This window comes from Lodderomyces elongisporus, chromosome 2 (assembly GCF_030384665.1).
Source record: "Lodderomyces elongisporus chromosome 2, complete sequence".
In the NCBI taxonomy this organism is placed as follows: domain Eukaryota; kingdom Fungi; phylum Ascomycota; class Pichiomycetes; order Serinales; family Debaryomycetaceae; genus Lodderomyces; species Lodderomyces elongisporus.
Genome location: NC_083674.1, coordinates 183,694 through 211,457, shown reverse-complemented (window position 1 = coordinate 211,457; position 27,764 = coordinate 183,694). Strand labels below are relative to the sequence as shown.

The window sequence follows — 27,764 nt, the reverse complement described above, 5'->3', positions numbered from 1 at the left end:
AAGTCGGCATTCTAAATTTACAGACTTGCAGATTTGTTCTTATCATCTGGCTTCACCCTTGACGACTCGTCTTTTTCGGCATTCTCTTGCACCTTTGGATCTTCCTTTTCTTGCGACTTTAAACTTTCTTCCAATTCCTTCTCTTCAGCGGTTGGTTCACTTTTTTCCTTCTTTTGTGTACCTTTAACTTCTTTTTGAGAATCTGGATCGGAGTCAGGTTCAGAAGCCAAACCTTCATTGGCAGTATCTTCGTATTCATCCAAATGAATGTCGTCCTTGACATTGTTGACGGTATCCTTTTCGGATTGGTTCTCCTCTTCGATCAATTCGTTTTGCTCCTTCAAAATATCCAATTTCAATTCAGAGTCATCGGCTGCCAATTCGGCCTTGGCAACATTGTAAACTTCATCAGGAATCGAGGACAATACAGCTAACAAAGCATTGTAGTAAGTATCTGCACCTCTATCCTTGTCTCCATAAGTAAATGCGGTACTCAAAATTAAAAGTGTTGATGGGATTTTCTGTCTCAATCTCAAATCCAACCAAGTTTCCAAGTCCTCTCTCAATCTACCTGGAGATACATCACTCGTCTTGATACCTCTTTGCGAGCAGGCCATTTGCAATTCAGGAATGGTTAATGAATCAACACCTTCATAATCAATTGCTCTATCGTCTTTAATAATGTTCAATAACCTGTGTCTGATTTGATATCTCAAAATAGAGTTTGTACCAAATGGTCTCAAAGCCATATATTTACACATCGCAACCAATTGATGACGACTCAAATTATCCAAAACTTGATCGTTTTTGAAAAGTCTTGCAACTCTAATCAATTGTTCTTTAGTTGGGTTTTTACCGATTGAAATGGCATGGAAAAATTGAATAAAAGCAGCTTTCTCTTCAACTGAAATCTTTTTTGACAATTTCAACCCTGATGCTTCAACCGAGGTTCTAATGTAATCACTTGCGCCTTTAATGGATTTCTTAAGTTTGAGTCTTTTCTTTTCACGATCTTGCTTAGACTCGTAAGTTGATGGCAATAAATTGGGGAAATATTTCAAGGCAACTGGTAATAAGAATTCTGCAAATGGAACAATCAAGAACATCATGAATGGAACAAGTCTACCCAAATCCCTGATTGTAGTCTCCAATTGATTTGTCTCTCTTCGACTCAATGGATAACCTGACATCATCTTGAAAATCAACTTTGTTGATACTTTGATTTCATAACCCAACAACTTGGTACCGGTCCAATAATGCTTAGCTTCATGCTTCACTTTTTCCCAAGTGGTGAGTTTCTTTTGTTTACTAGAAGAGGGTTGTTCTGTCTCCTCTACCAAGGCAGTAGTGGGTGTATTTTCCAACTTTTCAAGAGCTTTGGTGTCGCCTTGCTCATCTTCTTTTTTGATGTCTTTTGTCTCTGACTTTGTCGGTTGCTCTTTTATATCCGATTTTGTAGACTGAAATCTTGCTGATTGATATGTACTACATATGAGTAGTTGCGAGTGTGTATGGAGATGTGTTTGAGGTCTCAAAGGATACCTTGCATGACTGATGGCCCTGACTTGTGTGTAACTTCGAGACAAAATTCGTTGGAATAGTTGGCCGTTATATCCGCTGCTTCTCGTCCTCAAAATACTGGCTGTTGACGACATCGCTTATTGGGGGAAAAGGAAAATTGATTCTGAAAAATCTCTAGTTGTATAAAAGTGATATACAACTATTTCATATACTTATATATACGTATATGTATATATGTATATATGTATATATAAGTATTTATTAAATACTGGTGATTATGAGGATTTAAAGGGTCCAACAAAGTAAAGGAGATATTTGGTTTTTTGTTTTTTTTCAATTCTTCCTTGTAAGCTAGATTTGCCCTTTGTAGATTTGTATGTTTTCTGACTACTGGAAGACCTTGATTTGTTGAAAAATTAATCTTTTCAAAAGAAAAAAAATATATATAAAAAAACTTGAAAGCAGCAGAAGCAGTAGAAGAAAAGAAAAGAAAAGAGAAGAAGAAAGAAAAGAAAAGGTAAAAGATGAAAGATTGCGGGAGGTGAAATTTTATGTGTAAAGTGAGTGAGGGTGCGCCACCATCAGAAAACTACGCCCTCATTATATGCTAACCCCCTACTATTACTGCTACTACCACCACGACCACCACGACCACGACCACGACCACGACCATCACCCATCACAAAGCTGCGAAAATGTTGAGAACAAGTACCCCTTCATCCAATGCGCGGCCTTTCTGTTTTATTTTCAAATTAACAAACATACTATTAGAACTGGAACTGAATCCTATGTCAGAAACTATTTAATCCTAACAACAACAGTGGTTGGAAGGTCGGATCTGAGGATAGTAATAGCTATTCGAAATGAAGACAAGAGACAACAAGGAACATCCCGTGGGTAAAGGACTTTTCTGTCTCTTCCCCCCCCCCCCCCCCCCCCCCCCGCCACCACTAAATGGTTATAGTGCGATAATTTACTCGCGCTCACTAGCCGACGGAAATAAGGTCTCATCCAATAGCTCCGATTTAGCGATTCCATACATGAACCTAATAACCGATCATTTAAATTATAATTATGATTGCCAATATACATGCAATTTAAAAGCATATACAATTTGTCTGCAAAAAAAATCTGTCTTCTTTTCCTTCAGCATTTGTTACAAAAAAAAAAAATAAAAGCAGACAAAGTATTTTCTTGTTCTTTTATTTTTCTTCCCTTTCCCAGGACCCCACCCACTTTTCTTTAAACCTTCTTTTCAATTTTCAAAATCATTTATAGGGGTAGGAAACTCATGTAGTCTAGCCATTATCATTTTCGTTTAAGTCTTTTGTAATTTCTCTAAATAAACTAGCATCTATAAAATTACCGTACTCACTCCTCCTCAGGTTCCAACAGACCAAGAGTCTTTTGTTCCTTGGACTCTCCATTGACTCCAATTATCAAAACCTTTTCAATAACTGTGTGGTAATCCTCATCTTCACCATCAAAAAATAAACATAAGCTTTGCACATTTTGAAATTTAACATATTTTAATTTAGCTTCAATCCATTCACCATTAGTTTCATCATCATCATCATCATCATCATTGCTGCTGCCGCTGTTGTTGCTGTTGCTGTTGTTGTTGTTATTATTATTATTATTATCTTTAGCACCAATATCAGCAACGCGCAAAGATTCCAGATGCGGTGCATTCGAATCACCGGTAGCATCCTCAAAGGATAGTATATTTGGCAAATTCGGCCACACTTTTAACATGTTAGGGAGTTGTATTTCGTCCAAATCATCTTCATCAACACCAATGTTTTCTCTTTTAGGGTGGCGGTTTACTTTGATCAATATCGAATAAATTTTTGAGATATTCAACAACGAAAATGCAAAAAGGATCTGGGAATCTGACTCTGAAATAACCGTGCTGCTTGTTGCATCTTTCTCTTTTCCATTTCCATTTCCATTTCCATTTCTTTCTTCCTCTTCTCCAGCTTTGAAAACCAGTTTCACTTCCTTGTTCTTGTATACAGACTTCACATTCAACGCTTCAAATGACCCAAAATCAATTGAGCTATTCAATATCTCAAATCCTGAAGGTATAAGTGGTCTTATTTCTTTGTAGCTTTTGGAGCTCAATAGTAAAGACGCAGCAGCAGCTTTGCCGTTTCCCTTTCTCGTTGCTCCTGAAGCTTTAGCATTGAATGTATCGAGATTAGTCAAGAGCTGCTGCACATTGGCTCCTGAGACTCTCGTCTTTTCCGTACCATCTTCAAAAAAATAAATGTTGGTATAGATGACACTGAATACTTACGAGCAAGCTCCTCTTGTCTATCCAAGTCAACTCTTACAATTTCCACATTACTAAATGTGTCATATGCTTTGTCGACAACAGGTTTGATTTGTTGACATGGTCCGCACCAAGCTGCCGTGAAATTGGCGACAAGTACCTTGTTGCTTTTCAAATATGACTCAAAGTCTTGAGATGATTTAGTAAATTCAATTGGCATTTGTTATATTATTGCAGTCGAATGTGGCGTACTAGCTAGGAGGAAAACAATAGTGTAGGATTTTGTCAATCTCTACTATTGTACGTGTTATGTCATTTTGAGACCGCTTTTTTTTTGGTGTGGGTGTGGGTGTGTGTCAATTTTTGATTTACCACATAACAACCCCTAAGATCAAGGCGAGTTAGCCCACCCCACTACACAGCTCCACAATCAATTACACTTCTCAATTCAATCTAGCCCCAATCGTACTCTACTGAACTCCATTCGTCACGACGGTGTCTTCCCCTTTACCACCTCTTTACCACTACTCGACTCGTCAATCTGCTTTATTCCAAATTGACAGATAATATGCAACGAAAGAGCCAATCTAGGGGAAAGTTGCACGAAAAGAATGGGTCTTCACGGCTCTCGCAGCTACGACTTTCCAACATTGCTCTGCAACCCTCAGCAGAGCCACAGCCTATGCTTCGGAAAAGAGCCGGCACTAGATCATCCAATATAATCAAGGGCCGAGAAGATGACACCAAAAAGAAACTAAAGTCGGACAATAGTTCAGCAACTAGAGAAATGGAATCCGAGTCGCAGACTTCATCACACGAAGATTCAAGCGCCACGGTACTTTCTGAGAATACCAAAGACCTTACTTTAGATCGACTAACAAAAGAGGATGTTAAATAGGCAGCCGAGTTATCCGCATTATTTTTGGATACAAGACATATCTTGCAAGCCGACTTTAATGTTGTCAATGCCCTACCCAGTAAAGACATCCCTGCTAACAACTCAAATAACCAAACATTGGTACGCAGAATCTCAAGAAGCACAATTACAAGAGCGGAAAAAGTGAAATTTATGATTGGTGCCAAATATCTTTACATGCAACGAATCAACGAGTGGTCCGAAGCCAATGGCTCAAATAACCAACACGTGGGAGTAGAAGGCGTATATAATCCCTTACAGATTCTTCGAAACAGGAAAATACGTGCAAAATACAATGAGTACCCAAAACCGTTATATGCCAAAACCATCCCCCTAGCATGCAATGTTTTTAGTCGGCATAATGATCCTGCCCAATATCAGCAGCAGCAGCAGCAGCACCATACGCACCGTCTACATCACCATCATCACCATCATCATCATCGCAGAGAATGGAGAATGGTGTGGGCAATAGAATTGCAAGAGCTTATTGGTGACTCTAGGTGGAGGGTAACACATTGGCACGAATTGAAAGACCCACATGGAAAATTATGGTTTCCACCAAAGTACGACTCTACAGACGATGAGCAGCAGCAGCAACAACAACAACAACAACTGTTGACCAAAAAGAATAAAAAACACAGGTTCAGACAAAGGTTACATGATAAATTGTTTGAAACGTCCGATGAAGATGAATCACATCACAACCGTAGCACTAGGACCCAGGATTTGACTGCTTCTGAGAGTCGCAATGAACTGCCGAGAAGATTCTCACATGAACAACCGCTTGCATCAGATGGTGAGATAAATAATCTAACAATTACAAGGTCGAGATCACCACCAAAACGAGGTTTGCGTTCGAGGGTGAAAAAATTTTACCAAGGCGAGTCCTCATCATCAACGAATTTGTTGAGCCATTTTAAAAGTAAAGACGATAGTGCTCATGACATGGACTCAGCGCAATTGGCAGAGGCAACCATACATACACCGACACCAGATGCTGAGGATATTGCAGCTGCATCTGTAGACGATTTACAGCAGGAGGATTCGACAACCATACCCGTGAATAGAATGGTTGCTCCCGAAATTCGAATTGAAGAATCTTCACCCGACCCTAATGTATTCCATGTACAAGACGTCCAGTTCCAACCTTCTCGTAAAGGAGATGTCGAGAACCAAGATGATTCCATTTCTACCGCCGTGCCTCAATCTCTAGCAAATAATAGCTCTGAAGATTTAAACAACTACACTGAAATTCAAGACCAGCAAGAACAGGAGCTCGCAAAGCTTTACAATTACTTGACGTTTTTTGGCCAATGCTGCACCAACAGAACAGAGTACTTATTAACTGTATATCCTGCATACTTACAACGACTTCATGACCAAATAAACACCTTAACATCAGACTCGATACAGACTCTACTAGAGCAAATGGCTAGTATTAATGATGATGATTTACCTGCTTACGAGAACCTATACATGGGTTTCTTGGAGGAAACCAAATCTATCTTGCACATGGCTAATGAAAATCACTCGATTAGAATTGATACTTTATTAAGTACAAGTGACCGATGTATATCAGAGATCAATGCATCTTTATCGCTAGACCTAAGGAAAACGTGCGAAAGGTTAGAAGCATTAGATGGCTCCTTGTTTAATCGAAGAATGAAAACAGATATCATTCACGGGGAAGCTAATGTCAACAAATTCTTGTACCTCGTCCTTGAAAATTTAATTGTCATTTTGTTGAAATTTGTGTGGATAGTAGTGAACATTTATAAAGGGTCTGCATTTTTTTTCCGCCAAATCTGGAGAGCAATTCGATTATTTATATAGCGGTAAAGTTATTTTATATCTGATTGTAGTAATAGTGAATACCAAAGATTAGATAATAAATAATTAGATTAATGGAAAAAAAAAACGGGGGGGGGGGGGGGGGGGGGGGCTAGGAAAAGAAAAGCAAAAAAAAAAACAAATAACATTTGGCATTTCTGACTTTAAAAAGTAAAAAAGTGTGTTTCAAATTGTATGTACCTGATTAAACTTGGTCATGATTTATCTTGTAAATTGTTTCCACCTTTCAATGCAAATCTAATCATGGACTAGATCCTTCCTTCAAAAAAAAAAAAAATTCGTATCGTTCAGATACTCTGGAATTGTGGACTTTCGAATTTTGCTATTCGCTCAGTTAGTTCATTGAAGAGATTAAACACTTTTTGAGACTCTTCCTCATTCCACTCACCACATCCTCGTTGATCCTTTATATCATTGTTTGTTCCATTGATGTCGTTGTTGCCAGTATTATAAGCGTCGCCGGTGTTTCTCACCTTCAATGTCTGCAAAATCCATGTTTCTTTCAAGCTCCTCAGGATAGACAACATATCCTGACACAATCTTATAATCTGAATGGCGTTGTTTTCGATAGTTAGTGACTCTACTGCAAGTAGTTCTTTTGGTTTATTGTCATTTTTGAGCACTTCAAAGATATCTTGGAATTTAAGGAGAAGTTGCTCAACTATTGTATCTACTTTTTGTAGGAGTGTGATTGACTTGGGCTGCATTAGGAAGATTAGATATGCAAAATTAGCTCTGCAATTAAGTTGTGTAGCTGCTTGATAAATAGTGAAAACAAATTTGTATGGGTTTCTACATTAAATGTCGCAGATTCACGTTCTCAAATAATGTACCAAAAAGATAATTATTGAAATGACGTTGAAGATATAAGAAAGAAAAACAAAAAAAAAAACATAATTAAATGATTTACGAAACGAGGAAAGAGAGAAAAAGAAAGTCAACAAACAAAACAGTAACTTTAAGAATGATATTAAAAATGATATTAAAAGTGACAATAACAAAATCATGGATTACTACAAAAATGACTTTTTCCTTATCACACACGCACACACACACACACACACATTATTGTTAAAATGCATGTAATATCAATTATGACATATTGTTTGTACTTTCAGTCCGTGAGGGCGATGAGGGTCTAGTAGATGGTCTAGTAGATGGTCTAGACGAGACTCTGCTGGTGTTTCGACTAGCGGGGTTTGAATTGTCCGATGCCAATTTTTGGTTTTGCTCTTCAAATAAGTTGACAAACTTTTGTACTTTGCCTACTTTGATGAACTTAAACTTTTTGTTTTGTTTTATGTACGATGGAACATTCTCTCCATTGGCATTATATGCATATTCTAATCCATACTCGTCGTCATCGTTTATCAACGACACCGAATGCGCTGAAGACATTCGAGATATTGATTTTCTTGTCTTTGTTGGTGATAAAAACGGGGGCTTGCGAAGAAACGCAATTGTTTCATCATCTTTTTCATACTGTTTTATAGGTGACGAATGTCTAGATAACCTCTCTTTAGAGTAAGCTTCAAAATAGCTACCACCCTCTTCTTCGTCTTCTTCAAAAAGTACTTCTTTGAGGTCGTCCAAATGTAGTTGATCCAAATGGTAGTTTGATGATGGAGGTGACGAACAACTAAATGGACTCGAATTTTTAAATGGAGATTCTACTTGCCGCAGTTGATGATGGAGTTTGTGGACATTAATTTCTTCCTCATTGTGTCTCAAATTGTCGACGTTTTCGATGAAATCGCCAGTACTACTGTTGTTCGCAGTTTTGCTTTCGTCGCTAATCTCGGTACATTTTTTGCGAAACTCGTCGGCAAGCGTTTCGTTAGAAACAAGCGGCTCAATTTCATACTCGTCCGTTTCTTCATCCAAGTAATGATCTTGAAAGTCCTCATCCCCGCTACCTTCAAGAGTAGAATCACTTACATCAGAGCTGGTTGTCGATGCAGACGGTATAAAGTCTTTGCCCGCCTTGAGTTTGAGTCCGCTGTTATTACCACTACTTCTAATAATGGTCATTGCTCGGTACAAATTTTCCGTATACCGTTTAATCTGAGTCTCTAGTAGATTATTTGTGTCGAAAAGTTTAAAAGTATCATAGTCGTCTTTTGCATTAGTCTCGAAAACTACTTTCACGCCATTCTGGTTCTTGATATTGGTACTTTCATAATGAGTCACTGAAATAGTCAATATAAATCGTGCAACAAATGAATCATTTGTCTTTAATGCATGTGGCTCGATTGATGATGTAGCCACTTTCTGTTGTAAAATCTTTTGAAGGTAGCTGCTCTGATTAGACAACAAAGATGACGAGGAGGAGAATTTGGGCGGTGATGATGATGATGATGAGGAGGAGGAGGACAACGACGACAACGATGACAACGACGACAACGACGAAAGTAATTCTCGCTGTAGTCTATGTGATGCAGAACGTTTTCTGGTCAAGGATATCATATTCTTCAGCAATAATAACTCAAATCTTGGATGCGAGGGACACATTGTTTCCATGGCATTCAACTCGACATTAATTGTTATTCGCAACTTGGAATGTTGCGTACACTTTTCGTGTCGCAGTTTGAGCTTGCATGTGGAAATTGAATGAATGAGGCTGGCTATTCTTTTGGGGATATCTGATGAGTGAATAAAGTTTGGTTTCAAGTTTATTTCGTTATTATTGGTATAATGTTGTTCTGAACTCGGAACACAAGCTGAGTCTTGCCTGGGAACAGTCATAATCAATTTCTGTATTATGACTAGTTGGTAAAACCTTGCCCTATCTGCTTATAATATGTTTTGCTTACTAGTTCAGTATTATCACCAAATAAAGCGAACGTGCGTGGTTTAATTAAATCGTTTGAGGATCACTGAATTTAAGTACAGGTATTTTGGTTGGCAATCAATAGCTAATGAAAGATGATGGGTATGTATATATGAATATAATAGCTTTACTATGATCTGATTTTGAACATATACTTCTTTGTTATAATCGGAGTTGTATGAAACAAAATAGACTGGTGAAGAGAAGCGGTGAGGGGGAAAATTGTGTGAGTGTGTGAAAGGAAATCACTGTTTGTTTATCAATTTACTGTTTTCAATTCCCTACTTGGAAACCACAAACCTAACAAAGAAAAAAAAAAGTATCAACACCTCCACACATCAATACAATTTTTTGTTCTTTTATTCAATTTAATTTTATTTTATTTTATTTAATTTAATTTAATTTCGTTTCACTCTCACATTAAGGCAGGGGGAAATAAAAAAGAGGGTCGTGATTCAAAATCGACTTTGATCATAATTTGTTTTTTTTTTAATTTCGTTTTTCATTTTTTGGTTCTTTTTCCAAGAAGAAAACGTATGGTTTACAACTTACTTTAAAAATCGAAACCAGAGAACTTTGCATAGCTATACCAATTGAGTCAAAAGATATCAACTCAACATCACCACTGATCTACTCCGGCGTACTTCCAGGCCTTCATTTTAATTTTTTTTTTAGCTTTTTCCCTCAATGTCTTACTATTTCACTATTATTGGCACACGAGATAATCCACTATATGAAGTAGAATTGCTGTCTTTCAAGAACGCTTCTAATTTAGCATCTACAACATCAATGTCCTCAGCTGCAGCATCGGCATCTACATCAATCACAGCTGGAGTTGCTTCTGCTGCCCAGGAAGGCTCCGAAGGTTTTGTACCAGGAAGATCCCAGTTTACACAGTCTACACGTGAACTACTACCATTTATTGCAAACTCGAGCATTGACTTGATCGAGGACCAAATGTGGTCAAACTCAATGCTAAATCTCGGCAAGATTGATCAGTTTTATGGTATTTCCATAAGTGCGTACCTTACCCAGGGTCAAATTAAATTTATCTTATGCTACGACTCAAATAAAGAAGAGATTAGCATAAAACAATTCTTTCAGGATGTCAATGACTTGTACGTGAAAACACTCATGAACCCATTCTACAAAGTCAATGACGCTATTATATCACCAGATTTTGACTTTAAAGTCAAGTTGATTGCAAAGAAATATTTGTAGCGGAAGCACAATAAGGAGTAAAGGAAAGAATGGCCAAGAAGGAAGGACCGAAATTAATAAAGAGAAGAGCAAAATTGAAAATGGGGAACCTCAACACAGATAGACACGTTCAGACACACACACACATATTCATTTGATTACACACTCACACTCACACTCACACTCACACTCACACTCACACTCACACTCACACTCACACTCACACTCACACTCACACTCACACTCACACTCACACTCACACTCACACTCACACTCACACTCACACTCACACTCACACTCACACTCACACTCACACTCACACTCACACTCACACACACACTCACACTCACACTCACGCTCACTCATTCACTTACTCAAACACTCTTAAAGATACAATCACGAGAAAATACGAAGAAACATAAAGCAGAGGTACAAAGGGTTCATTGTCTTCAAAATGCAAACTATTTACTAGTGGGTGTTGCAAAAGTCAAAGATTACGCTTTTGGTTCTTCGCCCGTTTCAGATGGAGGGTTTTCCAAGATTTTATCAGTCTTGATTTCATAGTTTCCTTCTCCAACTTCAACGAGGATACCTTGCTCTTTCAAAGTCCTGAACATGTCTTGTGGAATCCAACCTCCCGTTGCACTAAATGGACTCGAGACTGTTTCCATTTGAAGGTCACTTAAGTCCAGTTGATATTGATCCAAATACTTTTCATCATACTTGATGGGGAATTCTTTGTCATCTTTATCCTGTTTCACTAATTCGTTAGCAACGTACGCTTCCCACATTGATTGCAATTGCACAATAGCACCTTCGACATACAAGTAATCTTTTGGATGCTTGAGATCAAGAGCCTGCAAGTATGGCGATTTAAGGACCTTAATATGAGGTGAAGCTACAGCAATCAAGTCGTGTCTGTGTTTGTTCAATTCCACTTCCCATAATCTTTCATTTCTCGTTTTGTAGTACATAAATTCATATTGCTGTTTCTCGACTGGATCCATCTCATCAAATCCTGGAATGTCTACTTTTAAGTCATAAATTTTTGCTCCTTGATACTCAACAAATTTAGGATAACTCGATAATATGAAAGGTTTGATTGTTGAGCCTTCAAAATCTATAAAGTAATTTTTACCCTCGGTAGATTGGATGACGTTTAATGGATCCAAATCTGGAACGTAAAGTCTAGGCTTGAATAATTCTTCAACATTTTTGATTGAAGGTGACTTTGAGTTGAGCAATTTAGGAGTAATTTGTTTCAAGTGCTCAAAGGTTGTGATTTGGTGTTGCAAGAGGTCCTTACTAGTAACGTCTCCTGCATCGGCATCAACTATGGCCAACTTGTTTCTCGCATTTTCAATCTCAATTTCTGCCACTGATGTCATGACTTGTTCCGGGTTTGAAGCATCCCATGGTCCATTGTATTGGTCAATAACATCTTGTGACAACTTGTTTTTACCCTTTGTAAATGCTTTTTCGACACTTGGTCCAACTCTCCATCTCTTTAATAATTTCTCGTCATTTTCACCTTCATAAGGCTCGCCACTTTGTTGCAATTCCGTTGTCACATCATTATAGAAATACAAGGATCCAAATTTAGTAAACACTGGCTCTAAAATTTTGTCCTGAAATTCAGCAATTGGTGCAATAACGCTTTTCAAATCTTCATCTGTCTTGTCAGAGTCTGGCTCCAAAGGATTCCATTTTTTCATCAAAAGCTCACCCTCAATAAACTCTTGCAAAATGAAAGGGCTACGTATAGCATTATTTCTATCAGGTCCATAAGCAATAATTTTAGGAACATCAAGGCCCAACTTCAATTTCAAAAAATCACTAGTGGCAACCTCACTCTTTATCTTAGAAGCTATTGCCGTATCTGACTCCAATTTGTATGGGATCCTCAAAACAAGGTCTTTGCCAGTACTTAATGTCAACTTATAAATCCTATGGTGCTTACCCTCGTGGATAGATGATATAGATTTGATCAAAAGAACATCACTCTTGGCACCAAGAACGTCAAAGGTCAAATTGTTTTGCAAGACAAATGTGCCTTGTTCCTCTTTTGGCTGCAAGAGTTTTGCAGTCTCTGGAACTCTTAACGAATCAACACTATTCAAGTAAGCGGTCAACCCTTCAATAGAAAAAAATTGTTTCACGTTGTTTCTTTTTCAATGCATCGTCCTTTAACCATGAACCCCAAGAGTATTGAAAGAATCTGCTTCTTGCCGGATCATCTGTATGTGAAAGTTTAGTATACACATGGCTAGGTTTCAGACCATCGCTTGGCGATGGTGGAGTCGATGTTGCCAAACTTCTGGCAATAGAAGGTGCAATTGCCTTTGATAATGACTTCTTGGTCACTTGCTGTTTCAAGCTTCTTGTAATTGATTTAGAAAGCATTGTATACCGTAGTGGATTGTCTGTAAGTAAAGGAAACAGAACAAAATTGCATCCATTCTAGATTCTTTGTATGTTCTTTTTTTCTTTTTTTCTCTCTCTCTCTCTCTCACACTTCCTTTTTTTTGACACTTTGTAAACGGAGAAAAGTGTGGGAAGAGTACAAAAAAAAAAAAGCAAAAAAATCAAACAAGATCGATGAAAATGAGACAAGGTAAGGTCACGTGTACTGTGTTGCAAATGAATAGGAAAGAATCTAATGTTGTCAACTAATGTATGTGCAAGTGGGAACAGAAATGTACGAAAGTTTTGAGTTGAAATTTGCCTCGAATTACAGTACCACGTTTTTGGACTTAACTCAGTCAAATTATGACTGTGTCAGATTTAAAGAAAACAAATACAAGGAGATGAATGATTAATATGCATCCTGAAGATAATTGAATATACATACATACATACATACATACATATACATATATAATATTACAAATCTGTTTGGCTATTTTTGCTAGTTGGTTTCGTTGCTAACGATCTATTTCAGCATTTGATTCCAAAGGGCTATCTTGAGTAATCGATGGCTGATGAAGGCTAACAATACTAGCATTTTGACTATCTTGTGGGTTCATCTTGATGTCGTCATAACCTGTAAAGGCCGTATCATCATACTCATTACCTACCGTACTTGGATTTAACGACACTACCTCAGGGGAGCGACTAGAGTGCAGTTGTCCTGGACTTCGAAATTGGTTTCCATTACCTATTGTCGTTGATATTATATTCTGTGAATAAGCACTGGGTCCGTGTCGATGTATATGTCTACCTTCGATACCATCTTTAGTTGCAGTTGTTGACAAACACGATGTCGTGGAGTTTTGAGACAATGGTCTAAATATGGGATCCTTCAAAGTAGATCCTAACGATTTGTTGTACCCTGTAAACTCATATTGACTATCCGCAACCTCCTCCTCTTCTTCTTCATCATCATCATCATCATCATCATCATCATTGATATGCATGTTGTGATAACTGTCACCATCACCAATGTCATCGGATATGTTGTTTTGATAACTAGAGTTTGTTGATACTAGTGACGCATTTGTATCCAAAAATTCCGAATTCAAGCTGGGTTCATTTACTTGTGGAGGTTCCAACATTTGGATATTCTGCTCTGTCATTTTGGCTCTATTTAGAGGTTGCTGTCTAGGTAGTACCTTTTTATTCGCTGACACAGATCCAGGGGCTGTAACAAACGCTTTAGCAGTTACTGGGGTTGCTGTTGGCGGGTCTACAGTAATGAAAGTTTGTTCTTCGCCTAACTGACTTAAACTCGATCCCCCACGTTCATGTGAAGGATCTGTGCTTGGGGGTATGCACAGGTTTGTGTTTTGAGAATTCTTTAGATCAGACATAAAGGTATGTTATTCTGATTACAAGAACGTTTTTAGCAAAGTGAAGATGACGGTGTAAAGTAATTCGAAAAGTTTTCAAAAGTATTGTGTTAAGATACGTTAATGTGACATTCCCTCTGTTGTTTTTATGTTTTTTTTAGAAGAAGAATAGAAGAAGAGAACTGAAATGGAAAAAGAAAAAGAAAAAGTAAAAGAAAAAGAAAAAAACTGTAAATCAAACTCGTGTACCAGCAAGCGTCATCCACATGACTTAGCAAGATTGTTGCACACTAAATTGTTTTTTATTCTTTTTATTTTTTTTTAATTTGTTTTTCAAAAATTTCAAATATTATATGACAAGCCATATTAAACTCTCAAGGAGTTAACAACTCGCAGAAGATACAAGAGAAGAATAGGTAAAAGGGAAAAGGGAAAAGGAAAAAGGAAAGAGCTCGACTCTACATTCCACTTCTTATAATGAGCTATGTTGTGAATAAATAAATAGTGTATAAATAAATAGTGTATAAATAAATAGTATATAAATAAAGTAGGTAAGTAAATATTAAATGGAAAGATGTATTGACTGGTACAGATACTGTATATAGTCTTTCTGTTCCCCATAATCACACAAACCCACTGGTCTCCATATTCGCCATATCCTTCATGCCCCTCCCCCCTGAGTTCCAAAACTTTGCTAACAAAAATCCCCACATTTCGAGTTGAAAAGGTAGCGCTGAAATGCGCACTACTTTTCATCTAGTGCTATTTGACACAGGTTTATTCGAACAAAGTACCACAAAGTAGACAGACTCTTTTTGGAAAAAAATGATCAAAAAAATAACCAAAAATATAACCAAAAAAAAAACACCATTTTGGAAAGTTGCTCTTATCTGCGAAAAAATTTATCAAACCGTATGAAATAAAACAGAAAGAAAAAAAACACACTAGCTTTCGAAACCGTACATGTACTGGCTATCGATGCACAAGTCTACCGAATGGACATTTAAAATCTCATGGTATGACGATGACGCACCCAACAATTCTTTCGACAAGTTGTCCATATCACTTGTATGGCCATCTGTCAAAGTAATTTCCAATAATTTATTCTCAATTGTTTTAAACACCTCAGCACATTTCTTGGCCACGACCCAATCACTTCCAAAAGCTTGAAAAATCTCTATGCAATAGCAGATCTCTGTCTTGCACTCCATCAAGTCAATGGCCCATTTACACAAACAGTATAAGATCGTGGTACCAACCATGAGAAACCTGTACAAAGTGGTCCAATTGAGTGGTAGTGATTTCGCCTTGAATAGCTTATAAGTGGCTGATAAAGTTTCGAGACATGCTTTGCCCAATGTGTCCAATATATCCTGCAGCGGTTGAGGATTCAAGTATGAGGGTCTGTATAGCAAAATTAAAAGATGATTGTATCTAGCGGTAAACCATGGAATCAGCGCTCTAAAAGCAAGCGATTGTTTAGGTTTTGTAGTAAGTGTCTCTAGCTCTGTTGCCTTGTTGTGCCACTCCTCAACTTCGTCTCGTAATTCTGTCAATACTTGCTCGCACACTTCAGCTTCCAGTCGGTTTCGATTTGCTTTCTTCTTGTGGACATTCACAGAGTGAACGCGTTTCAAAATCTGACCTTCAATCTGTCTAAGGTGAATCACAAGTCTGTAAGTAGTAATATCATCAATCTCATCGTCATCCAAAATCAGTGGCAATGGCACATTGATGTCGTCATCTTGTAAGGCTACAGGCCGTCCCAAAGTCACTGAGGTTAACCGATCTATGGTGTAAACAGACCAAAGCAACCTAGTCCTCATCTCAATCTGTCTGGCTGATAGAGCGCTAGCTTCCGAATCCGAGATGGCTTGATTTAAACCCAAATGAATCGCCATTCTTGCTAGTTTGCCCGATATTTCCCATGCAATAAACTCTGCAGGATTGAAAAATGAGTATAATGCTAATAGCATCAAATTTTTCATGCTCTTTATGTCATTTTTAGAAATGTTGTTGTGTACGCTAGTCAATGCCATAGAAACAAAATACTCCGAGATCCGCTTATCTCTGCCAATTATTCTAGATCTCTCTAAATGAGTACCGCCAATAGCCAAAACCATATAAAGCTCGTATTGGTCGTCAAACTCTTCGAGGGCAGCAATACCATCTCCATTCTTGAATAACCTATTAAATCTTGTCATGAACTTGCTCTTGTTTATCACGGGACATATTCTGTAGGTGTGCATAAAAAACGCATTCATAATGCGCGTCAAAAGCACCTGGTCGGTGATTGGTGGAATTATACTTACGTTTGAATTTGTCTTAATTCCCACGGCTCCATAGAGCACTTTCGAAATTTGTTTTGGGTATGCATCAAAATTGGGGGCAAGTGCGTCGATTGCATTCAAGTTGGGCAAAGTGGGAGCGATTGTCGAATCAGTCGATGTGGTCAAAACAAGTTGATTGGCATCTTGATCAGCTGGCTTCTGGACCTCTCCATTTGAATTCTGAGTAGGTGGTGCATGCAAAGATGTTTGAGGAAACCTCCTGTTCTGATACGGTGGAATAGAGGATGAGTATTCTGGGTAAGGCATGGTGGGTGTAAATTGACGTTCTTGGTTGTGATGTTGATGTTGGTTCAGATTTTGAGACTGGTTCTGCTCCTGCTTTTGGTTTTGATTTTGATTTTGATTTTGATTTTGATTTTGTTCATAGTTTCTGAAAGACGGTGCATATCCATTTGCACTGTTTACGGAATAGTCGTACGACAAGGCTCTATGATCCAACAAGCCTCCACCATTTGATAGTGATTGCCTTCCTGGGTCTCCATTATAGGATTCTGGCAGACTTTGGCGATTGCTACTAACACTACTCCGAGTATCTTTTGCATTGAGCATCTCGGGTAATGTCGTATTAGTATTTGTACTCAAAGAGGTTCCATTAAGACTATTCTGCTCGGTTTGTCCATTTTGACTACTTTGGCCATTTGAGCCATTTGGGCCATTTTGGTCATTTATTCCGTATTGATTTAATAAAACACCTGGATCATTGGGTGTATTTTGTAAATTTTCTCTCTGTTCACTCTCTTTTAACTCCAGCAGGGTTCTTGATTCTAAACTACTAGTTCTTGGCTTCTTTACAACTCTTTGTTTCCTTGTGATATACTGGCAAAGCTCTCCTGCTCGTTCGCAGTTGGTACACTCTGGTAAGCCTTTCGCATGAACATTATCAAGATTATTACCATCATTTTGGCTTCCTTGGTCTGACTGTAGTATAAGGACAGCTGTACCTTCTACTTTGCTTCTATTCTCATTCCGACGACACTTTTTTTTCAACTTTCTGCACCTAATACAACTAGTGACTTTTGGCGGTAGTCCGGTCTCGGTCAGCTGACGTTTTTGAGAGACCGGCGGGGTTGTTGATTCTACAGATCGTTGTTGTTGTTTTTGTTGTGGAAAAGGTGGTTGTTGTTGTTGTTCTTGTTTCTGCTGCAGCTCTGATTGAAGTGGTTTCTGTTCTGGATAAAGTTGTTGGTATCCAATTAGGGGCTTTTGAGGGAGTCTTGGTTGTGGTCCCGGTCCAGGTCCAGGTTCGGAATTTGGTTGTGTTCCATGGTGGTGCACTTGACCTTTACTTTCTCCAGTGTGACTCAGATCTCCGGGACTTCTTTCATCTTCTGAAGGCTTGGATATCGAATACTTCCTAACTCTAAACTTAGTTATAGTAGGGCTTTGTGGATTCATTCTGGTTACTTTTAAAAGTTGGTTCTGCAAAAAAAATTGTTGAGAAATGTAAAAGTGGCCACTCGAGGGAAAATCTGGGGTCTGGGGTAGTATCTGAGTCTGGTGTGTTTTTTTGTTTTTTTTATTTTCCTGATTTTTTTTTTTTTTCTTCTGCCTGCGCACGGGCAAATACTACACAGTCAGTCGATTAATGATGAGTGGAGGAGGGGGTGGCTTTGTCCTCCAATGCATCAACCGTTGTTAATCATCCTTTTTGGATACAAATACACGCCCATGCTCGCCGAGAATCGCGAGTTCGTATGACTATGAGACACAAATATCGCAAATTATAAATTATAAATTACAAATCATAAATTACGAAATCAGAATCAAAGTCAAAGTCAAAATCAAAATCAAAATCAAAGTCAAAGTCAAAATCAAAATCAAAATCAAAATCAAAATCAAATTACGAAATAAAAATCAGAATCAAAACTGTAGCTGTTGATTCACTTCATTGTATTGATGGCAATAATCTACAACACGACAATATAAATTACATCAAAATTGAACATGACTGGGTCTGTACTCAAACAACCCCTCTACAATCGAGTAGCCATCATTGGTGGTGGTCCTGCTGGATTGGCTGCAGCGAAAGCTTTGGCGTTGGAGCCTACTCAATTTGCCAAAATTGACATCTATGAGAGGAGAAATAAACTAGGTGGGTTATGGTACCACAACGGTAATAAAAGTCTAGTGCATCCGGAAGTTCCTAGCGTAGACCCTGATTCAGGGGAGCTTCTAGATAAGCCGGCCACTGACCAGGATGCATTTTTCTCGGCAATTTACAAGTATATGGAAACAAATATAATAGGTAGATTGATGGAATATCAAGGGTTACCATTTCCAAGAGAGCTGCCAATGTATCCAAAAAGAGATAAAGTGCTAGAGTATATCGATGAATATATCAAAACAATACCGGAGGGGAAAATAGAGTTCAAGTTGAACTTTGACGTGGTAAGTGTGAAAAAAGTTGACGCCAATCAGGATGGATATAGTGGCACTGATTCAATAAATAACTCTTGCAGTTCAGAAGGTACTATTTGGCGTGTAGTGGCGGATAATGTTCTGTATGATCTGAGAGAAGTTCACGAATATGATGCAATAATAATCGCCAATGGGCATTTTAATACCCCTTACATTCCAGAAGTCCTGGGCCTATCCGAATGGAACGAAGCATTGCCACACACAATCCTCCATTCAAAACACTTTGAAGATCCTAATACTTATAGGGGCAAGCGAGTTTTGGTGATTGGAAATGCATCTAGCGGAGTAGACATTTCAACCCAAATAAGCACAGTTGCCGAGAAAGTGTATGTATCCGTTCGCGATGTGGGTAAAGTTGATCCACGCAATGATTTGATTGAGTATATTGGACTAATCATCAAATACGACTATACGACTAGGTCCATTACTACTATAAATGGAGACCATTTTGAGGGCATTGATGTAGTGATTTTTTGCACGGGGTATTTCTATAGCGTGCCTTTCCTAAAATTGGATGTAATAACAGATGGAACACAGGTTCACGATTTATATAAGCAGGTGTTTAATGTTTATGATCCCTCAATTTCGTTTTTGGCATTGCAAAAGGAAGTTGTACCAATGCCTATCTCGGAATCTCAAGCGGCACTAGTTGCAAGGGTATATAGCGGGCGTTACAACTTACCTTCTGTTGAAGAGAGGAAACAATCTTACGAAAAAGAAATACAAATGAAAGGTTCTGGCCGCCAATTTCATAGCTTTGCGTATCCATTGGATGTAGCATATCGTCAACATTTGCAACAATTGATTGATGAGCAAGATATTAGGTCGCCTGGTCTTGTGGCTCCAATATGGGATGAGAGTTTAATATTTGATAGACTGCAGACTAAATCATACAAAGCAAAAAGGTTGCAAAAGGTCTTTGAACATGTAAAAAAGTTGAGATCAGAAGGTAGAGATTTCGAATTGTTGGATTAGCACGAATAATTCTCGAATTTTGTCTCGGAGGTTTATTTTTGTTTATTTTTAATTCTTTTAGTCTTTGACTATATTCAGGCTCTATTTTTGGTTTCTCTATTGTTTTGGTGTTTTTCTTTTGCTGCTTACTTTTTAAAGATTTAAATTTTTTTTTTGGTGGTTAAATTTTTTGCAACCAAATTGGTGATGGTAAAGATGGTTTTGCAACACAAATAAGAGAAATATACCACAAACATTATAGATATTATAGACTTTTAAATATAATACGTTAACATCAAAACAAAAAAAAAGAAATATATATATATATATATATGTATATGTATATATATAAGAACACGTCTATTTCAAAGTTTTCATTTAACTTTTTGGAGTGGCAGAAAGTGGAGACAGCTTTCACTTCTTAAAACTTAACTTGATAACACCTCCTTTACAATACCAAGTAACTAAAGAAATTCTTTTACCAGTGCATTTACCAACAATGCAAGTGCAAGAGTATAAACAAACAGTCACTACAAAAGAGTCGCAACTCTTGATTCATGAATTGATTAGTGTATCGATTTACTGTATTACTTTTTTGCGTGATATATTCAGTGAGGATCATTATATTGATGCAAAATATTATAATGAAAAAAAACCCAAACCAGATTCAAATTTCATTCGTACCAAAAAGCTTAGAAGCGGTATTGATAGTCAAACAGATATGCTTATCAAATGCATTGAAGAAGGTATTAAAGCCGCTATTGAAAAACAATTTTTGAAAGCGGTTCAGTTTTCAATTTATTTGTCAAAAGATCATCCTGAACAAGCAATTGAGAGCTATGTTTTTAGTATTGATTATGATACTAACCTGTTATCAATCTCTCTGGGTTTAAGCTCGCGTTTTAGCGATTCAAAAACTTCAATTTGTGAATTGCAGGATAGCGACTCGGTTATTGCCCAGATTCAAACCATGATTAGAAAATTGATTGTGTTGAGTCAATCATTTGATTTTTTGCCGCCGGAGAAGTTTGTCTCGATTAGACTATTGTTTAATGAAAACTGTCCGGATGATTATCAACCACAGTTTTTCCAAGATGCCAGTATGCTACCAGCAGTGACATTAAGAGTTGACAATGAAAATCAGATGAGTGATCTTGGTGAAATTGATACTGGTAAAAATCAAGTTAAATTGAATGTATTTGCTGACAGTAAAAGTGCCCATAGTGTTTTAGTTGTTGATCCATTTGATTTTATTGATGATGGTATTGATAATTCTGATGCATCAGGTACCTGTATCGCTACAGATTATTCTAATAACAATGAAATTCATGTTGGTGCTGACGTTGATGTTGATGTTGACGTTGATGTTGAAGTTGATGTTCCTGTTTCTTCGTTGCATTTGGATTCATTTTTGGACACCCATAAATCCGATGCTGTGATAACTCAATCTTTGAGAACTTATACTCAAGAACAAAGTCATTGCCAGAAATGTCATACTTCTTTGAATCCTGTGGAGTATGGATACGATAAACCGATTAAGCGTCCATTTGCGTGCTACAAGTGCATGTTAAATGATGAAATATCATCTGAGTTAATGTTATTGATGAAAATCAGACTGGTTTGGCACTATCTTTTGAACAATGGGTTTCCAGATACAGAAAAATTATTACAAAAAACTGGCATAGATGTATGGGATGCAGGTAATGCAGTTAATGCAGAGTTGGTTCGGAATGTGTTTAACTGCTTGTTTCTGCAGCTGCTACTTTTAGTTACCACCAATGTTGCATTCAAGCCCAACTCAGCTGAATTTGAGCCTGGAATGGGCGAGTTTTGTCCCCCTGTTGAGGGGATTTTGGATAATAATGGAATAACTTTGACCAAGGGTAAATCATACAATGTTTCTTTTGTGCCTCAGTTGTGTAAAAAGTTTTACTTTCTCACTTATGACAAGAGCCTTGACAAGATATACTTTCCAAATTTTCAAATGCACCGAATTGACCTTGTCAAAAAAACCTTGGAAAAATTCAAAGCATTAGTTACCACAGCTATCACTGTGAGAGCCCCCAATGTTGGTTCCCGTAATTTTAATTCAGAGATAGCTGACTCACAACCATTGCTGGGTGCAATTACGATGCTGCATCGTAGACAACTGGTGTTGAATACTGTAAAGCAATCACCAGAAGATCAAACTACAAGACCATGCCAGTCATTGGAAAAAGTTCGTGCATGTGCAAGTCCTGAGAATATTGTACAATCTTTGAGAAAAAGAGTATCCTCACCTGAGGCAACTACAGAACTCTCATTTCAAGACTCGTTGGGGTTTCTTTCGCAGCAATTGCAACAACTGCAGCAAGATGTCACATTTATTTCACCTGTAAAACTTGATGAGTTAAAATGCGAGATAGAGGCAGAAAAAGATCATACATTCAGTGTTGCAAGAGATGGAGAACAATGGAGAAAGAGAAGAAAGATTAGTATCAACAAAAAATGTTGGCAGTAGACCTGTTTTGTTTTAATTTCTTTTTTTTGTTTCTTGACCCATAAATCCATGGTTTTTGCTGTTGTTTGTTTGGTGATTATGTCTGTGTCTAAGTATTTGTGTAAGTATGTGTGTCTAAATTTGTTTGTTTGTTTGTTTGTTTGTTCCTTTAATTTTTTGTTGAATATGAGTCCTACATAGAAAAATAAAAGTAGATACACGAGTAAATGAAGCTTATTGATTAGCAATGACAGGGTTGATGCATTCTGTTAATCCTTATTATATAATTAGCACAGCATAAGCTAGTATACTATAATACTAGCTGTAGATTAATTATAGAAAGTAAATTTTTTTTTTTATGTGCCGATCCCGATTCAAATCAAAATCAAAATCAAACTCAAAATCAATTGCATCTTCTGTTTGTGCGTGTTTCTAAGCCTTTTTTTTTTAATTTTTAGGGGAAGGTTGTTAGATCTAATCAGTATTCAAACAAAAGGCGGGAAAGAAGGAGGAAGGAGGGGGGAGAGAAAAGAAAAAGGAAAGAAAATAAAAAAAAAGAAAAGAAAAAAAATATAGTGGAAAATGAAATTCCTCGTATTAGATGAGCCTGGATTAGGAGTAGGTTACGTTTTCGCAATATGTGCACTACCCATATATACCAAGAGAGAAGCAAATGCGACGATGGGAAAAAGAAAAAAAGAAAAGAGGAAAAGAAAATGAAAAAGAAAAGGAAGCAAAAAAAAAAGTAAAAATAAAACAAAAAAAATGGGAAACAGTAAGGCGAGATTAGAAACTACTTACGGTTAAATGGTAGCGTCTGATAAATACTATAGCCTAATAAAGGAAAAAAAAAATTAGTATCGTAATTCCTATATTAAAATGGACAGTTATGTGACTGTTCAAGCTAATCGAGACTACCAATGCAACAACATACTATTACGAGGCGAAAAGTAGGTGGGAGTCAAATTAATCCGCTAATTTAATTTATTTTATGAACAATAAAGTAGAAGAAGAAGAAGAAGAAGAAGAAATTAAGAAAAGAGAATTATTTTAACTTATAAATATTTATAAAAGAAGGAGACTCTCTATTAAAAAAACTTCCCTCAATAAGTCAAAGATTACGATCGATACAAATATCCATACTTCACAACTCATTAGCAAATAAAGTGCATCAAAAGAAGAGGTTAAAAAAAGTAAAGACATAAACCCCCCCCCCCCCCCCCCCCCATCAACACACTACTGAACTTTTTAAAGAATTTTTTTTCCGGCTCAACAAAATACACTATCTCATTTTTTTCGTTCTTTCGTCTGTTTTGGTTTTATTCCTTTTATACTAGCTAAGATCCGTTGCAAAAAAAGAAAAAGGGAAGCAAAACAAAATAAAAATTTTTCAATCTAATTGTCGACTATTATTATGAGTAAGTCGGTTTCAACAGTTCAGCGAAGGAGGCATACAAACTCAAGGCTTGGGTGCTCCGTGTGCAAGGCGAAAAAGATTAGATGCGACGAGACTTTACCACAGTGTAAAAATTGTTTGAAAAGTAAGAAAGGTGTATGTTCCTATTTGCTGCTTACACAAACGGAGATCGACAAGATTAAATTGACACATTCGTTGAGGAATAGTCAAAACAAGTTATTGCAATCGAACTTTAGATTACCAGCTTCGTCTGTTACGGCAAAGGCCGCAACAGCAACAGCAGCAGCAGCTACAACAACAACTGGTGCAACAGGTACAGCAACCTTCACTACTCATAATTTGAAGCTGGGACTTAACGGTCTTGGGCTTGGTCAACAGGTCACAAACTATGAATTATCAAGCAGTAGCACAAACAGTAACACCTGCGCCAGTGTACTTGAGTTCAAGTTTGAGTTGGCCAATTTACCTATTCAACTTCCCAAATTCAACTACCCTCCGTTGCAATACAATAATCTATCAATGCAGGATTTTACTGGCGAGTTCAAGGTCATGAATGATGATATTCTTAGTGACGCCGATCTGGAAGAACACAATAAAGGTATGCTCAAAGAAGGATTTGAATACAAGATCTCATTCAAATGTTTTAAACCTCAAAGTTTCAAGAAATCCTTCCTGAGGAAAAACATGTTACCCAAAATGGTTACCGATTTTAGTCATTACATTGTGCACGCAGAAAACAATTTGTTGATTTACATGAATGATATGATAATAAAGCGGTTCTTTGATGAAACATTAACAACTTGTTTTCAATGTTTGGGAGAAGCGATTATTTTGAACCATTGTCGTACATTAAAAGGAAGCAACAATAACAATAACAATAATAATGACAATTATAACAGCAATAGCAATAGCAGTAGAAACTGCAATAGCGCAAAGAGTGATTATGACTCTAAGCAAGCGTTAGCGAGGAAACTAGAAAAGCGCATCTTTGAACAATTTAACGAGTGTCAGAGTAGCGTTGAATCTAAATTGAGATCTATACAAAATACCTATACTGGTACCTCGCTTGAAATAGTTGGTGAAGAGATTGAGCTGATGGCACATTCTAGCCACCTTTTAACTTTTACCGCATTGATAATGAAAAAAGCGCTTTCGACATATTTCAATGCTCAAAAAGGTGTCATTATGAGTTTTGAGATATACTCACAATTGGTTGAACGGTCTCTTTTGAGGCAAAGACCCATCATTGATTTTGTTCAGAGCAACTTGCAACATAATATTATCAGCATTCACCTCCCTTCGTATAATCCGCAATTCCTATTTGAGATTGAATCGAATCTAAGAAGTCTTGAATATATATTTAGTGCATCGAATTCAATCACAAACAACCCAGAAATCGATGCACAGTTTATTCGATTGCATAATCAATACGATAAATTGATGTCATTCTTACGAGAAAAGGTGTTACCCATAGTGTTCACTGCTAGAAATGAGAGTTTCATCACTACATACCCGGTACAAACAATATTTGAGATCCTCAAGGAATGGCATACAACATGTCCTCCCGAGGCCATTGCATACAAGAAAAAGATCAAAACTCAGTACTACGACGAATCTGTGTTTTACCACGATTTGGCAACTACACTATACACATATTGCTTTGCAATCTCTGCTGGGTTAGGCGCAGTTTTTCCTTCATGCAAATACTTGTTCAGCTTGACATTTATTATTCCAATAAATGATATGTTGAATAATCAAGAATCGCTTACGGTATCCAAATATAATCGATTTTCACAAAGTTTCTTTAACCAAAGAATTGACGGTATGTTACAAAGACACATTTGCTATGCCTCGAGAGTATTTGCATTTTTTAAAAGGAGGTTTATTTTTTACAACAACCATTTACTGTGGTCAAATTATTATGACAATTCGACTTTGCATGAGAATAGATTCAAATCAAGGGCATTGACTTCGGTGAAGGAAGTTCCCATATACAGCTTCAACACTACTTTGATCAGACCGGAGCACTACCCGACAAGGGACAAACTGGCGGACCAGGTCATGTCATACATTAACTATAGGAGAGAAGATGATTCAATGGTGAGAAACCTTTATGCAAGGAATATTGAGACTTTGAATATATTTAATGACTCTACTTTGCTCCAGTTTGATTATGAAACAATGCTTTTGTTGAAAGATTATAGGCCGTTGGATGACTGTGTCGAATTTACGCGAGAATTGTTGAAGTATAAAGATATTCGAGACTACTACAAGGATAAGATTACGCTCTTGAGTAGTGTGGAGTGAATATTCAAGATTGAATCAATGTAGTAAAATAATGAGTAAGAATATAAAGAACAAAGAGAAAATTGTAATAGAACTAGTTATGTAATATACTAAATGAATGAATGAATGAATGGATGGATGTTTCACTAGCCTATTAATGCGAGAATCAAGTATGGGTATACAACAGAAAAAGATAAATTTGAAAAGAAATGAAAAGGAAAGGAAAGAAAGACAAAAAAAAAAAAAAGGATATTAATGCGCACAACTATTTAGCTCTTCACACAAACATTTTTTTGGATACAACAAAAAAGAGGAATTTAAATTACATCTTGAAACCAAATCGTTTTTGTATACTACTATTATCAATATCATTAACAATAACAACTTTTTCCAATAATCAATAGGTTTTTCTTTCCCCCATCTTAAACCCCCTTCTTTATATTTAACATTATGACTGCAATAATTGTTCCAGGAGATAGTCTTCCTATAAAAAACAATACTTCAGTTTCAGAGTCAACAACTGCAGCTGCTGATGCTGCAGGGGCAGGAGCAGGAGCAGGGGCTGCCACTAAAATTGGTCCAGGAATTTACAAAATGCCACGTCTGCAGCATCTTATACCATCCACATCGGGCATTCTACATCACCAGTATCAGAGCAATAAGAATAACGCAGAACTTGTGTATATTGAATCAGACACTAAGCGGTATATTCCTCGCAACAATGATTTTGTCGTTGGAACCGTTGTAGGATCGGTGGGCGATTTTTACAAGGTTCAACTTCAACAGTTTTCATCACCGGTTTTATTGCCATTCATGGCGTTTCCCAGTGCAACAAAAAAGAATCGACCCAACTTGAATATTGGTCAATGTGTTTATGCTCGAGTGATAAATGATGATAATGACTCTACGTTTGAGACAGAGTTGAGTTGTACAGATGCCATGAACTCAAGAGAGTCTGGTGGGTTTGGTGTGCTTGGTGAGCTGGGGTTTGTCTTTGATTTGAAATTGGCTTTTGCAAGAGAATTGTTATATAATGCCAAACTGAATGTATTATCAACATTGGCCACGCGCGTGCAATTTGAAATTGCCGTTGGGATAAATGGACGTGTATGGATTAAATGTGGAGAGGGAGTTATCGAAGAGAAAAAGAGAAACAAGAATGAAGAAACCGATGGAGATGTCAAGATGAGAAGTGCTGATGGGGGCGATGACGATAATGATAGTGTAGAGGGATTAAGGAGTCGAAATTTAAAGAATTTAAGAAACACGCTTGCTGCAGTAGAGTTTTTGAAAAAATGTGAAAAAGTTGAACCTGAACAAGTTTCAAATGAATTGAAAAAGGCTTTTAAAGGGATATAAGATTATTTATTTATTTATTTATTTTTTAAGAATAAAAAAAAATCAGAGATGTATATTGAAGAGAAAGAAGACGTGGGATTTAGTTAAATTGCTGGTGGAAGATGCTTTCCATAAAAAAA

The 27,764-nt window shown here is 37.2% G+C and overlaps 13 protein-coding genes across 13 annotated transcripts; 6 read left to right on the top strand and 7 right to left on the bottom strand. All coding sequences in view use genetic code 12, as the record gives it.

Moving 5' to 3' along the window:
• Nucleotides 1-17: 17 nt before the first annotated feature.
• On the bottom strand, nucleotides 18-1,655 carry PVL30_001375 (uncharacterized protein; the record flags this gene model as incomplete). Its single annotated transcript, XM_001526528.2, has 1 exon — nucleotides 18-1,655. The coding sequence occupies one exon, from the start codon at nucleotides 1,653-1,655 to the stop codon at nucleotides 18-20; it is 1,638 nt and encodes a 545-aa protein (XP_001526578.2).
• A 1,237-nt stretch (nucleotides 1,656-2,892) lies between these two features.
• txl1 (Thioredoxin-like protein 1) lies at nucleotides 2,893-4,016 on the bottom strand (the record flags this gene model as incomplete). Its single annotated transcript, XM_061119224.1, has 2 exons — nucleotides 2,893-3,776; nucleotides 3,821-4,016. 2 exons carry the CDS (start codon nucleotides 4,014-4,016, stop codon nucleotides 2,893-2,895), a joined length of 1,080 nt encoding a protein of 359 aa, XP_060975207.1.
• Nucleotides 4,017-4,364: 348 nt separating this feature from the next.
• On the top strand, nucleotides 4,365-6,545 carry PVL30_001373 (uncharacterized protein; the record flags this gene model as incomplete). Its single annotated transcript, XM_061119223.1, has 2 exons — nucleotides 4,365-4,631; nucleotides 4,695-6,545. The coding sequence occupies 2 exons, from the start codon at nucleotides 4,365-4,367 to the stop codon at nucleotides 6,543-6,545; spliced, it is 2,118 nt and encodes a 705-aa protein (XP_060975206.1).
• Nucleotides 6,546-6,850: 305 nt separating this feature from the next.
• PVL30_001372 (uncharacterized protein) lies at nucleotides 6,851-7,270 on the bottom strand (the record flags this gene model as incomplete). The annotated part of the gene is made up of 1 exon (XM_001526524.1): nucleotides 6,851-7,270. The coding sequence occupies one exon, from the start codon at nucleotides 7,268-7,270 to the stop codon at nucleotides 6,851-6,853; it is 420 nt and encodes a 139-aa protein (XP_001526574.2).
• A 385-nt stretch (nucleotides 7,271-7,655) lies between these two features.
• CTA9 (transactivator protein) lies at nucleotides 7,656-9,308 on the bottom strand (the record flags this gene model as incomplete). Its single annotated transcript, XM_001526523.2, has 1 exon — nucleotides 7,656-9,308. The coding sequence occupies one exon, from the start codon at nucleotides 9,306-9,308 to the stop codon at nucleotides 7,656-7,658; it is 1,653 nt and encodes a 550-aa protein (XP_001526573.2).
• Nucleotides 9,309-10,182: 874 nt separating this feature from the next.
• Nucleotides 10,183-10,614, top strand: TRS20 (TRAPP subunit; the record flags this gene model as incomplete). Its single annotated transcript, XM_001526522.2, has 1 exon — nucleotides 10,183-10,614. One exon carries the CDS (start codon nucleotides 10,183-10,185, stop codon nucleotides 10,612-10,614), a length of 432 nt encoding a protein of 143 aa, XP_001526572.2.
• Nucleotides 10,615-11,087: 473 nt separating this feature from the next.
• Nucleotides 11,088-12,996, bottom strand: AIM9 (Phosphotransferase enzyme; the record flags this gene model as incomplete). The annotated part of the gene is made up of 2 exons (XM_061119222.1): nucleotides 11,088-12,727; nucleotides 12,753-12,996. 2 exons carry the CDS (start codon nucleotides 12,994-12,996, stop codon nucleotides 11,088-11,090), a joined length of 1,884 nt encoding a protein of 627 aa, XP_060975205.1.
• Nucleotides 12,997-13,517: 521 nt separating this feature from the next.
• PVL30_001368 (uncharacterized protein) lies at nucleotides 13,518-14,402 on the bottom strand (the record flags this gene model as incomplete). The annotated part of the gene is made up of 1 exon (XM_001526520.2): nucleotides 13,518-14,402. The coding sequence occupies one exon, from the start codon at nucleotides 14,400-14,402 to the stop codon at nucleotides 13,518-13,520; it is 885 nt and encodes a 294-aa protein (XP_001526570.2).
• Nucleotides 14,403-15,325: 923 nt separating this feature from the next.
• On the bottom strand, nucleotides 15,326-18,127 carry STB5 (Rac GTPase-activating protein BCR/ABR; the record flags this gene model as incomplete). The annotated part of the gene is made up of 1 exon (XM_001526519.2): nucleotides 15,326-18,127. One exon carries the CDS (start codon nucleotides 18,125-18,127, stop codon nucleotides 15,326-15,328), a length of 2,802 nt encoding a protein of 933 aa, XP_001526569.2.
• A 549-nt stretch (nucleotides 18,128-18,676) lies between these two features.
• On the top strand, nucleotides 18,677-20,125 carry FMO1 (monooxygenase; the record flags this gene model as incomplete). The annotated part of the gene is made up of 1 exon (XM_001526518.2): nucleotides 18,677-20,125. One exon carries the CDS (start codon nucleotides 18,677-18,679, stop codon nucleotides 20,123-20,125), a length of 1,449 nt encoding a protein of 482 aa, XP_001526568.2.
• A 478-nt stretch (nucleotides 20,126-20,603) lies between these two features.
• Nucleotides 20,604-22,604, top strand: PVL30_001365 (uncharacterized protein; the record flags this gene model as incomplete). The annotated part of the gene is made up of 1 exon (XM_001526517.1): nucleotides 20,604-22,604. One exon carries the CDS (start codon nucleotides 20,604-20,606, stop codon nucleotides 22,602-22,604), a length of 2,001 nt encoding a protein of 666 aa, XP_001526567.2.
• A 1,393-nt stretch (nucleotides 22,605-23,997) lies between these two features.
• On the top strand, nucleotides 23,998-26,307 carry PVL30_001364 (uncharacterized protein; the record flags this gene model as incomplete). Its single annotated transcript, XM_001526516.2, has 1 exon — nucleotides 23,998-26,307. One exon carries the CDS (start codon nucleotides 23,998-24,000, stop codon nucleotides 26,305-26,307), a length of 2,310 nt encoding a protein of 769 aa, XP_001526566.2.
• A 429-nt stretch (nucleotides 26,308-26,736) lies between these two features.
• RRP40 (exosome non-catalytic core subunit rrp40) lies at nucleotides 26,737-27,645 on the top strand (the record flags this gene model as incomplete). The annotated part of the gene is made up of 1 exon (XM_001526515.2): nucleotides 26,737-27,645. The coding sequence occupies one exon, from the start codon at nucleotides 26,737-26,739 to the stop codon at nucleotides 27,643-27,645; it is 909 nt and encodes a 302-aa protein (XP_001526565.2).
• Nucleotides 27,646-27,764: the final 119 nt, after the last annotated feature.